The 13,085-nt window shown below is 37.0% G+C and overlaps 1 protein-coding gene across 5 annotated transcripts in view; it reads left to right on the top strand.

Moving 5' to 3' along the window:
* The window catches only part of NEK1 (NIMA related kinase 1), a 51,444-nt gene that overhangs the window by 18,858 nt on the left and 19,501 nt on the right, over positions 1-13,085 (top strand). For 4 of the 5 annotated variants that reach the window (XM_063336303.1, XM_063336305.1, XM_063336304.1 and 1 more), the window contains 7 exons: positions 58-105; positions 198-272; positions 3,364-3,542; positions 3,625-3,756; positions 7,095-7,197; positions 9,349-9,432; positions 9,983-10,066. In XM_063336303.1, coding sequence (XP_063192373.1) covers positions 58-105; positions 198-272; positions 3,364-3,542; positions 3,625-3,756; positions 7,095-7,197; positions 9,349-9,432; positions 9,983-10,066 — 705 coding nt within the window. The remainder of the gene's footprint in view (positions 1-57; positions 106-197; positions 273-3,363; positions 3,543-3,624; positions 3,757-7,094; positions 7,198-9,348; positions 9,433-9,982; positions 10,067-13,085) is intronic. The other variant, XM_063336307.1, reaches the window with a different exon arrangement.

Raw genomic sequence — 13,085 nt, 5'->3', positions numbered from 1 at the left:
ATATAGAACGGTTTAATTTTCCAGTTACTAAACATGTTTAATCCTTGCACATTGCAGATCAGTTTGCTGAAGGCAGATGAAATGAGAAGATTGGAAAAAGAAAGGGTAAAATATGTTTAAAATGTGTTAATAGTGAAGTTCAGTTTTTACATAGTGATTCCTTGAATTATGTTTTCCTGTATTGTTTTCTCCTTCAGATGGAACGAATAAACAGAGCCAGGGAACAAGGATGGAGGAATGTGCTTGGTTCAGGTGGAAGTGGTGATGTTAAGGTTGGCAGCAGATGCAGAAATGTGGTGTAGTCTGTTCCCCCCACCTTTGGTTATCTGGTGTGGTCCTCTCTTTTCAGAAAGATCTGCTCTTGGATGTCAACTCTTGGGGCTGCCCATTATTAATCTATGGTTAATTTAAGAAAAACTTTGTAACACACTCTTCCCTGGCTTTTTGGAGGTCACGTGCAATTTTCGTTTTTAGTACTTACTAAATTTCTTAATCTCTTTCTGCCAGTGATGGTTTTCATGCACCACTTTCTTTTTTTTGCCACTCCTGCTTTTGCTACTTTTCCTGTGCTGAATCTATGCATGAACAGCTTTTTCCACATTCAAGTTTGTTCTTCAATTCTTTTGTTGAAATCTTTTTCCAGGCTCTCATATTATGATAATGGCCCTCTTCCCCAGTATTGAACACTTACTTCTAAGCATTCTTTGTTATATAGCAACGTAAATGGTCATGTTTATATATACTGATATATAATATCAGGAGGGGGGTGAAAAATCCTGAGTAAATCTAATTATTTTTTTCTGAAAGCAGTAATTTCTTTAGCCATTCAGTTCTTGCATAATTTAATTACATAATTTAGTCTGATTCCTATGAGAGTTTCTTTTTGCCTGTTTGTGTGTGTCATAGTTCCATGGAAACAACTGTTCTGGAAAGTAGTCTCGTGAAGTTATTTGAATATAAAGCTGTGAGTACTTTAATCAGACTGAGCCACTGGAGGAGTTTTAAGTATTGCTGTGGTGTAAATCTATTTGACCATGGAAAATGGATTAAAGCACAGCTGTTTGTTCTGGTGGTAGTAAGTCTTACAAAAATAATTGGCCTAAACACATTTAGTAGGGTTTTAGTTAGGGTTTACTAGGGTACTGACAGAGTCGTAGAGCCAAAATGAATGGAGGTTTTATCTTCTGTTCCTTGTACAAGAGTATGAGGAATACACAAGCACTTGACCAGGTTTCAGCAGCTGCTTATCAAGTATGTTATTTCAAAATAGACATCATCTTTCATGTGCGCCACACATCATGTAAGTAGAGCGTAAATAAAAAAAACTTAAGCATAGCAGACTTTAAAAACTACCAGGTACTGATTTAATGGAAAAATCAAAAAACATAATTTCGTTCCTATGCTGCTGTTCTCTCTCTCTCTCTCTGTCTCAAGATGAAACTGGCAGGCACCAATGCAAGCTTCCATACAACATGATATATCAGCATCGTCACGTTTGGACCAGAGCTATATATATTCCTGAAAACAGTCATGTTTCTGGTTAACTTTGAGAATTTTATTGCAAGGTCCTTAGACACTGCAAACATATAAAGTGTTCTGTTGTAGCTACAGCCGCATTGTTATCAATATTCTCAGTCATCTAGGAAAAGAGGTTCAGTGTCTGTGTATATTTTCAGTAAGTGTCACTGGTGTAAAATGTCGTGGTAAGCATGCTTTAAAATTCATTGAAATGGCTTCTCCACACTGGATAGTTTAGTAAAAATCTTACTGCAGGTTGCTAGATTATCATCACTCCAGGTTTCCATTTACTATTACAGTGTTCTTGACTTCATTATCCTTTTCCTTTCTCCAAAATGAAAGCAGTGTATCCAGCAACTCCCTGACGATGCTGTTGAATAGCGTTGTTCAAGCTTTCCAATAATGCAAGCCATATAGTATCTTAAGAAGGCACAGCAGGGTCATGCACTGCATGATTTTCTCCTCCTGTTGTCTTTTGGGGTTGGTTGCTGGCACCTGTTTCTGAGGAAAGGTAGGGAAAAGAGGTGGCAAGGATTTGGCTTTGGTTTTGGGTTTGTAGCAGGGGCTGTAACTGTTCTGCAGACTATTGATGAGCACCTGCTTCATAGCATTTGCCTAGAGATTGATCATACTATTTCTTTAGATAATCCTTTTTCAAAAGTGAGCTCTGATAGGTGAAACCTTGAATAGTGCCTAAAGCCAGACTTAGCATTCTATTTGTAGAAACTATAGTCTTGTAAATTATCTTTATTCAGATGAACAGTATACTTACATATTTATTTGAATGCCTGGATAATCTTTCAGTTAGTACTGCATTATATGGATTATGAGGAGCTATTGATGGGTGATAAGCAACTGAAACTCAACGTGAGCTAAATTCTATTGTCAAATATAATCTGTTCAAGAAATTCTAAGTAGGCAATCTTAAACCTGTCACATCTGCACTGACCTCTTTGAATTTACTTGAAATACTTAGACCACTCTGGAAGGAACATTGACACTATTGTTAAAACAGGTTCCATAGCTTCACTACCATGGGCTATTTGACTGCTTCTGCCAGGGAGAAAGGGAATGTTTTTATGCATGTGCTGACAACCTTAACCTTGTTTTGCCAGTTTCACATTTTCTGCATCCATCCTTGGCTACTACTGTACACAGCTGCTTGCAACATTTTATTTTTTTATTATTATTTTCACATGAACTCTGGTGTGGGAATTCTAATTCTTTGAGAATGACAAAGATAACTTCGCATAAAGCAGTAGCATGTTGTAGATGCTCTGCTGACCTGAGCTTTAGTAGGGAAGCATATCAATTCTGGTGATGAAACCAAATTACAGGTTGGTAACTATGGGGATTCTCAGATAAATCTGCACCTAATACCATTCATCAGCCTCAGAAGTGTGCTTAACTGTTTTCAGCTTCATGGAAAAAAATGGGTGTTTGGCTACAAATCACTCATTAGTACTTCAGTTAGTACTATATAACTTCTAGCTATTGTGCTAAAACGTTGACTTCTGCTGTGTAGAACATCTGTCTCCAATTACACTCCAATGGATTTGTTACCAATGACTTCCAAAATGTGACACAGATGTCTCATGTATAACCAGACTATTATCAGAGGGAGGTAAAACACTGTGTTATTCTGGAGTGCTAACAGAAAAATAAGTTTTTAATTTTTCTGTCTTGTAGCTTGTTAAAATCGGGGCATGCCAGGAGCAAAACTAGGACCAATTCAAAATTGTTGCAGGACATATTAACACTTTTATTCTACTGAAGAGGTGAAAATTGGAAGGTCTTGTTAAAACCACTGTTTGAGATTTCTACCCTACCTCTTCTGATTTCCAGGCACCATATTATGGCGGTGGAGGTGGTGTTGGTGCTTTTCCTGTGTCTTCCAGAGGACAATATGAACACTATCATGCTATTTTTGACCAGATGCAACAGCAAAAGGAAAACATTAGAGTAGCTGAAGAGAGGGAAGCCAAATTGAGGGTGAAAGTACAAGGCCGAGAAGTTGTTGAAAGGTATGGCTACCTTCCATTAGAAATTGTGTGTGGTCTGCTTTAGATGAAAGTAATGAAAGTTACTGTACATATTTATCTACAGAGGAATTCCACCTGGAATACGTCCAGGAGTTCCTAAGGGGCCTGCAGGTCATCATCATTCACCTGATGCTGGTGCAGTTAGGAAAAAAATGAAAAGATTGAAGGAGGTGTCTAAACAAGCCAATGCAAACAGGTTGGACTATGATAATCCATAAATCTGTCCCTACATGTTAGATTCTTGTTCTGTGTCTTGTTTCATTTAGTAGTTGGATATGTCTCAAAATCACTTTTATCCATTGGTATTGTGCTGTCTGTTTGTGTGTTAACCCCTCGCAGACCACAATTCTTTTAGCACCAATGGAAACTTTGGCTTCACCAATAATGGAAAAAATGGATTACTAACAACTGTAACTAAACTCGATTTCAGCCAAACTTCTTGGCTTAATGCAGTTGCAGATAACACGATAAGCCTCCTCCTTTGCTTTTTTCATAGTTCCACTTTTTGTGTTACCTGCTGAGATTCTCCTGTCATCTCATTCTCACTGCTCTCTCTACATCTAAGTGTTGGACTGTAGCGTAGAAGGATGTAGAATGCTCCCAGAACTGTTAGCTCCTGTTTATCAATCAGTGGAAAACTTCAGGAGCCTTCTTTGTCGAGATGCGAATGCCAGGTGTTATAATGGTGTGGAGCTTTTAATTTGGTGATGCTTATTCTTTGCAATGACTATAAACTGAGTATTTTATATATAGAAGGATTGTAAACAAGTATTGTTCTTTTACTTAATGATTTCACTCTTTCAAGTAACTTCTTCAAAACTTCACTGTCCTTCAGATCTGTTAATACTGCCCAAAGAACTGTGTCTGCACTCTTGAGCAGTAAATGGGGAAAATACCTTTTTTCTAGAAGTTTAGTATGTGAGCATTACTAAGTTTCCAAGAGGGACAAATTTTCTCATGCATCATTTAAACTTCTGCAGATCAAATGACTTATCCCATCGAGGTAGAAATAAATGAAGTTACTGTGAGAAAAGTATTTGTTCTTCTAAACTAATTTTATGCAGTTATGTTTTAAGACAATATATTTTGTCTTTGTAGATTTTTTCTATTTTAAAATTTGCAGCAATAACATAACATGTTTAATGCTGATGTTTACAATTTTGCAAGCTATAAGGAATATTTTATTTTCTTTGTAGTAATTTGGCCTGAAGTGAGCTAATTAAAATTCCTCCTAGTACAACCCAGTACTGGAAGGTGTATTTTTCCCAGATGATGTAGGTGCACGTTTCCATCCTCCTATATTTATTCTCAGTGCTTGGCACAAAGTGCCACAATCCTCAAATCTTGCCTGGATTAGGAAACACTGTTTGCCTTGCACATTTGACAATATTAAATGCTACTTAGCTACACCTGGATAAACTGTTTTAAATGTGTTCAAATTGCAAGGAACTATAGTAGAGGGCTGCAAATTATGAATAGCACTGAGATCATGAAGAGAAATTGATTCAATATTTCTCAAATACATGAACTTGGAAGCACTCAAAATATTGTGCAGAAGTTTCAAAATAGGTAGACTTTTTTTTTCTATTTATAAACTGGATTGCCTTTAACCTTAAATTAAAGTGTGGTTTCTTAGCATTTAAAAAGTGATAATTATTTGTACTTTATTATCTGGAAGCAGTTTTATTATTGTAGCTAGCCTAGCAGTGTTTCTCTCCTGCACTTTATTTTTTTTCAGCTGGAGGTGAAATATAAAGATAAGTATTCAGGATGTTTAGCTCGACCAAAGAATTTAAATAATTGCAACTTTCTTAAAGATAGGTAATTCAGAGCATATGTTAAAGAAGTTGAAAAATCTTCCAGTTGCAATGTTTCGGATTACACTAGCACAACTAATGTAAATCTAAGTATTTTCAGCATCAACAGTCTTTAAAAATTGTCTCTTGGACAGAAATGCATCCCAGAAGAAATCTAGTTGAAATATTTTAGCAAAACGAGTCACTCAGCTTTAGAGTAGGGAAAACCATTTTTGTAAAATTTAGTTGAAATGAGTTTTTCCTGTGCATTTGATTTAAGACAAATAGGTTTGGGTTTGGTTTGTTTTTTTTTTTTGCTTGGGAGACTCCTCTCCTCCAGCACTGTAAGCTAAACTTCAGCTGTATGACGCAGGTTTGGACAGATCTCACTATCCACCAATTGAGTTCACATGTAACGAACAGTTACAGTAAAAATCTTGTAGTGAGTCAAATATGTGTATACCAAGATTATTAAGTGTTTGTTTCTCTACCAGTAACACCTACATGGATCATCTCACCTCTTCAGAGCAGCTACAGTGTGTGTTTTATTGTATCAAAGTAGTTTTATCTCTGTCTTCCTCTTAATGAATTGTAGCATATGGAAATATTTCATTTCTTTGTTGCCTGGGGGGGACAGTGAGAGAAGAGAAAAAATAAGATGCAAGGATGTTTAATTAGTGTGCTAATTCATTTATAAATTACTAGCAATAGCTCCTGTATTGCAGAATGATTCTTTGACTGTCTCAGCCTGATGGGTTATTGGTATCGGCTTCTGCCAGTTTCTTCCTGTCTGTCATTGGACTGCCAATACTCTGTAGTAAAATGAAGCTAATTAAACCTTGTAAAGGGGATTGCCTCATCATTCTACCATTTGTTATAATATCTTACACCATTTCTCAGGTTTTGGTTGTGTGTTTTTTTTTTTTAATAGAAAGCTTCCTGTGAGTCCACTTCTAACCAATTTGTCAGAAATTGGTTCTTCTACAAAATAATCGTATGTATGTGCTAGGAGACTTCCCAGGTGCTCAGTTGAGCATGGTAATTTGAACGTGGTCTTCTGTCTACCCAAGCAGGTCCCTGACCTGGGGTGGAACATGTGGAAAAAATACATACCTTTCCTACTTTTAAGGTAGGAAATTCCTTCACAGTCCCTTTAAAAGCAAGCAAAAATCCTTGAAGATACTCCAAAAGGAGCTGCCAGAACAATCTGAGACTACTAGTGCTGCACTGATAATCAAAGTGGTAGAAGCTCTTACTCCAAATGTAGGTCGGTCTTGAAAGACTGCTGCAGTATTGACCTTACTGACTGGCTCATGTGATGAGGTCTTGCTTGTCTCTAAAGGGTAACCTTGAAGGGGTCGTCTTTTTCACAAACGATAACAATAACAAAACAAGCTGAGACATTTTCAGAAATGATTGCACTAAGATTGTGTTTTGACATTCATTTTTGTTTTGGTGACCAGGATCTGGAAGGACCGCATGGTGGTTTGGTTTGTGGTTTTTTTGTTTGTTTTTTTTTTTTTTTTAAAATTGTTCCTTTAACTTAGTTAAGCCTATCTTCCTCCATTTTGTGGAAGTCTGACTTGTATTTTGGCTGATGAAAGGCATTTTTTGAAGATGCCTTACTCATAGAAAGTTACTTTTTTTTGTGTCTGTCCTAGTTAGAATAAAGGGGGGGGAGGGGCTTGAGTGTCGTTTTTCAGAGACTTTTATCTTGCTATGTGTTGCAATTACTCAGGCAAAAAGGATGGATAGCTGCAGATAGAGCAAAGCAAGTTGAAGAATTCTGGCAACGGAAGAGAGAGGCTATGGAAAACAAAGCTCGAGCTGAGGGACACATGGTATGGAGTCTGGTCTTCCTATGTTTATTACTGTTTCAGCATGCATTATGAATCTTGGAAGTAGCATCGTAACCATGAAATGCTGGCTAAATATTTTCTTTAAATACTAAAAAAAAAAATGAATGGGAGGTAGGTTTTTTGCATATTGCTATTGATTTTATTAAAATGTAACAGAATTGTGCAATACATCGCTCATGACTGTAAATTATCAACAAAGGAAAATATCTTTTCTTGCATGTGTCTAACGTGATATTGTGAATTTTAGAACATTCATTTACATGGTTTTCTGTTCATAGCTTTAGTTTTTGTTGAAATTAAACTTTTTGTATTAGTCAATAGCTTGAACATAGAATGAAGTTTAATCAAACATAACAGCTAATGATCAGATACAGTAGCGTGTTTAACAAAAACATGTTCTGCTTATTTAGAAGGTATTATAAAGACATCTATCTTTGTCAAGGTTGATGTTTCTAAAACCTTTACTCTTTAGAGGTTAACTAGTGGACAGTGTTCTCAGTAGCTTCCTTCTATTTGTGCAGGAAAGTGATTTGACTGGCAGGCAGCAGTTCTTACATAGGGGTGGGACTATTTTCCAGCAGACCATGATAATCTGAAAGGAGAAATTGGTAGGAATCATGAACTAATATGCAGTCTTTGTTGTATAAAGACCTGTAAGTCAAATGACTTGCATTAATTTACCCAGCTTCTGTTAAATATAGTTGCTGCCAATTTTAATTTTCAAGTGATAATATAAAGTTTGACTCAGTAGGTGAGTTGATGAGATACTTTCAATCATCTCTTCTTTAAGACAGCTGCTGACCTAATTTGCTACTTTGCTGTAGCTCTGTGGCATTGCAAAGCATTGAGTCCTGGTCTTTGGAAGGTAAAAGTTAACAATCTAAAGAAAGAAAATCAGTTCTCAAAAATCTTGCTTCCAGTTTCTTGTTTAAGAACAGGGATATAAATGTCCATCAGTTTGATGAAAACACCTAGACTGACTTGAAAGCTAGAATGAAGAATGAGATGACTTGAATAGTGCCTGTTAGCTTTTGCAAAGCTCAGAGACGCGCATAAAAAAGTTAAAAATAAAGACAAATACTTTCTAAAAAGGTGAATATGGAAAATATTCCTTTTCATTTTGCATGACTTAATGCTCAAGCGGAAACCAGAATTCATGGAGTCCTCATGAATGGTATGCTACTTCTTAACCACAGGATGGTGCCTGTAATTTATTCTCTGATCCCCAGTCACTAAACCACAGAAGTCCAGAAATGTGCTATTTCCTTGAGTTACTGATTTCTTGCTCAATCTGAGAGAGTATTTAGCCAGAATATTTGGATTTGGTCTTCCCTGTCAAGAACTTAACAGGTATATTTACCTACTGATTGTTTTCCACACTCAAGCTTGCGATTTATAAGGCAGAAGGTCGATGTAACTATTACATGTATACTTACTGTCTTTATTGTATGTTGAGTTAACAAATCAAGATATTTTTAGCCTGTTCAGCAGAGGCTTGTCATGAACAAAGTAATTTAAATGTTCTGGATTTGAATCCCAGCAGGAAACCTGGAGTTAAATGATTATTGTACTGTTTTGTATTGGACTTCCTTAAAGGTTGAATCCTTTTGGTGACAGTTAGGACACAGAGTGGATCACACTAACCAAGGCTATACATTGTGAATGAAGTATTTTATTAGGTTTTTGAGTTTTTGCTACTTGTAGTATATTCAAGAAAAAAAAAAGTAATCATGTGGAAAAAGCTTAATCTAAGAACATACAAAGATTCCGCTTCTATTTTAGACTTAGTTCAACAATGGCAGAAATGCCAGCTCTGTGCCACAACTTGTATATAATCCAGATGGAGGACTTATGACCACCTGAATTTAGGCTTTCTGGCATAGCAGGAGAAGATCAGAATTGCAAGGAGAAGTCAACTATGTTCTTAAAGCTCTAGTCGCTCTCTTTGGCTACTCAGGATTTTTAGTTACTACTGTCATGTTTTATGGAAGTGAAAAGGGGTTATTGGTTAACTCCAGAACAACTGCAGATCATTGATGGATTTGGTTTCTTGTAAGTGAACAGTTATTGGATAAAGCAGATAATTTTACCACCCCAGCCACCTTAAATTTGATACCATTAAATGGCAAACAGGGCACACTGCAAAACGTGGCAGATATCTATGGAGGCAGGCCCATTTCTGCAAGAGGAAGGAAATCCAGAAACAAGGAGGAAGAGGTATGCTTGACGCATGTTTGCCACTTCGCTCATCACACAAACAGCGCTATTTTGACCTTGACTGTGCCTAGCTTCCCTGCATGGTTCATCTGTGTAACAAAATAAAAGGACTTTATAAATTACTAGGAAATAATTTACTGTATAAAGGTCTAGAGTTTGGTTGTGTTTGTGGTTGTGTTTTTTTTTTTTTAAATCAAAATAATAGTTGTCTACTTCAGTCTGTCTCAGAGAGGTTCCTGAATGCGCATACAAACAGATATGACTCTAGGTATTTTAATCCTGTTGTGACAAATATAACCATTCCTAGCCTTCAGTGATATAAAAATGTAATGATAGCTTAATACTGGGGAACATATGTTCCAGTTTTCTTTATTTTCATTAGATGAGAGTTTTTCTGGAGATTAGTAAATGCTAATAGGGTGGTAGTAATAGTGCGGTGGTTTTTTCTTTTTTTTTCCCATCTTAATTTTTTTTATGGAATCTTATGTACTTTAATTGTGCTGGAGACAGTTTCAGTATAACTGACACTTACTTCCTTTCTTTGCCTTAGGAGTATTTGGCAAGATTAAGACAGATCCGGCTACAAAACTTTAATGAACGTCAACAGATTAGAGCAAAACTTCGTGGAGGGAAGGTTGGTTTGAAAAATAATTTTAAATACTTCTGGAAGTTTGCTGTGAGATGTATTCTTTTATCCCTATCCCTGCGGGAAGACTTTTCTCATAGGCAGATTTATATATAGACATATTTTTTTGACATTTAATTCTGTTCCACAGTTAGTGTACTTCCATCTCTTCTTCTAGAATATGCAAAATCTGTTTGTTATTTCAGTGTGGGGACGCACCTTCAGTGCCTGTGAACTAACAATGTTTTAAAAACAGGACAACATAAGGTTACCTGTTTATATTTATTTGTTTTTAGTTATAGAAACTTCTCCAGAAGCCACTCTTTGACAATGCTTACACAGAGTACATATGAAGCAATTCTTTTCATATGTTCTGTAGGTGTGTAATAAAGTTAGAAATTCTTGGCATGAGCTGAATTTAATCATTACACTTTTTTAAAAACATCGCTTTTCCAAAATATGTTCGTAATACAACAACAAAAAAATGTTCATAAAGTTAATTCAGAATGAACACTTAAGATGTCAAATGAATAATCCAAGGCACCCTTGGAAGCTATCCATTTACTTGTTTAAAAAAAGTTTCATTTTTGAGGTAATCTATGTAGTAAATGTGGTTTGAGTTGTTTCCATCTTCTCATTAATTTACTGTGTGATCTTGTACTCCTGTCTGCTCTTCCCCTTCCTGTCCATTTGTCTTAATAGAGTGGTTTGGGTTTCATCAAGTGATCATCTCCTTATAGATTCACATTGTACTTTGTGATTTAAAACTAGAGAAATGTTCCTGCCTTACCCGTACCGTCAAGCACCCATATTAAGTGCTTTCATGCATCTTATCTATATTTAGTGGACATACGAGGCAAGAGCATGCCTAGTACCAATCAGTTTCTTTGGACCACTGTCCCAACTAGAGAGAGTTCTGCATTGCTCTAGGTTTTGGGGGTTGGTTTTCTTTAATACTAAAATACTCTATTTTTTTTCCCCCCCTGTATTAGTGACTTCTTCTGAATTGTTTTGTCTATTTTCTTTGACCTTGAGTGCATCTCACTGGTGAGATGCAAGAGAGCCAAATTCAATCCCTTGATTGAGATGCAAAACTTCAGTGCACTGAAGAGGAACCTGTGCCTTTTTAAATCTGAAATGAATGATCATAGAATGGTTAGAGTTGGAAGGGACCTTAACGATCATCTAGTTCCAACCCCCCTGCCATGGGCAGGGACACCTCCCACTAGACCAGGCTGCTCAAAGTCCCATCCAGCCTGGCCTTGAACACTTCCAGGGATGGGGCATTCATAGCTTCCCTGGGCAACCTGTTCCAGTGCCTCACCACCCTCATAGTAAAGACCTTCTTCCTAATAACTAATCTAAATTTCCCCTCTTTCGGTTTAAAACTGTTACCCCTTGCCCAATACTACACTCCCTGATAAAGAGTCCCTCCCTGTCTTTCCTGTAGGCCCCTTTTAGGTTCTGGAAGGCCGCTATAAGGTCTTCCTGGAGCCTTCTCTTCTCCAGGCTGAACAACCCCAACTCTCTCAGTCTGTCTTCATAGGAGAGATGCTCCAGCCCTCTGAGCATCTTCATGACCCTCCTCTGGACTCACTTGCCCCTTGTTCTGGACAGAGCAAAAGTTATTTATGTTTCTACCTGAGGAGACTATGCAAACTTTGTAAGATGTGTGAGTGGCTAAGGGATCAATCAACATGGGCTGTTCTCCTAAGTTTGTCTTAAGGAGCAAGAGGAAAATCAAGATCTTGTGAGTCTATAAAGTTACTGTAGAGGCTGGTCAGTGAAGTTATCACTAGAGCTGACTTGCATAAAATGCTTAGTTAATGCACCATAAGCCCATGCTGTCTTAATTGCATTGGGTGCTAGTTTCACTTGTAACTCTGTGTCCTCTGCTTCAAAACTGTTGCAGTGGGGCTAGTCATCTCTATACACAGGCCTATGAAATCTTACTGTGGCTCATGAATACACTTAGAATACTGACGACAGTGCGAAAATGTTACCAGCATAGAGCCATTGCTGTACTGCACAATTTCTTTCATTTTTTTTCACTGAGCAGCTGCAACGCTTTTTGTCAAAATCAGGAGCAGCCACACTCTACCTGCAGTGTGGTTAACTGCAGAAGTAAAGGTACTCTCCAGAAACCTGTTCTCTGGAGGCCAAGGCTGATTTTGCTAGTAAAATCAAACAAAAGTACTGTAAGTGTGACCATGGCATTGATTATCTGTAGGGGTTATTAGGATTATCAGGAACCTTACTTCCTTTCCCAATAGCTGAACCTTACCTGTGGTAGTGTTGTATGTCCCAAAAGGTATGCCGCCCTCAGGAACTGAGAATAGATTATCTTTCCAGGAAGCAGGCCTAAACTAATTTTCAGAATTCAGAGACCAAGGTTAAGAAGCTTTTTCTTGATGACCTGCAGATGCAAACCTGGATGCAAGGAGGCTCACTTCTAGAGCAACACCATCTCAGATGAAATCTTGTCATATCTATGTTTACTTCCTTATGTTGATTAACAATTTTATATCTATTGCTACTGCATAGTATACTATACCGCATAGTATCCTATTTTATATACAATAGATTAACATATGTATTCATTCCTTTGCCTGTGAAAAGTGCCACATTATTTTTCTGAAGTTTTTCTACCTCCAGCATTCTTTCCAGTCATCTTTTTTCCTGTTAGCTGACTGAAGCCAAGGTGGGCATGACCTTATTTTTTTTTTATTTTCACTTAAAAATTTACCTAAAATTCTTGCTTGTGTTTTCCCAAATTATTTCTAATAATACTCTTTTTCTTATACTGCAAGAAGCCTATTAAATAGGCCTTCTGAATAGTTTGGTATTTTTTTAAAATAAAAGGTCTGCACAAGTTGGTAATGAACAATAAAAGGTTCCTTTCACAACTTTTTTTGTGTAACTCTGTCACTGTGTTCTGTAAATTAGAATATGCAGAGGCCACGGAAGGAAGTAAGAGGGATTTCTGAGACAGACCTCATATATTCTTACTTGTCACCATTTTCTACCT

The sequence above is a fragment of the Chroicocephalus ridibundus genome, chromosome 5 (assembly GCF_963924245.1).
Source record: "Chroicocephalus ridibundus chromosome 5, bChrRid1.1, whole genome shotgun sequence".
In the NCBI taxonomy this organism is placed as follows: Eukaryota; Metazoa; Chordata; class Aves; order Charadriiformes; family Laridae; genus Chroicocephalus; species Chroicocephalus ridibundus.
Note: the sequence above shows the minus strand (reverse complement) of the source record. Positions and strands in the feature narration are given on the sequence as shown.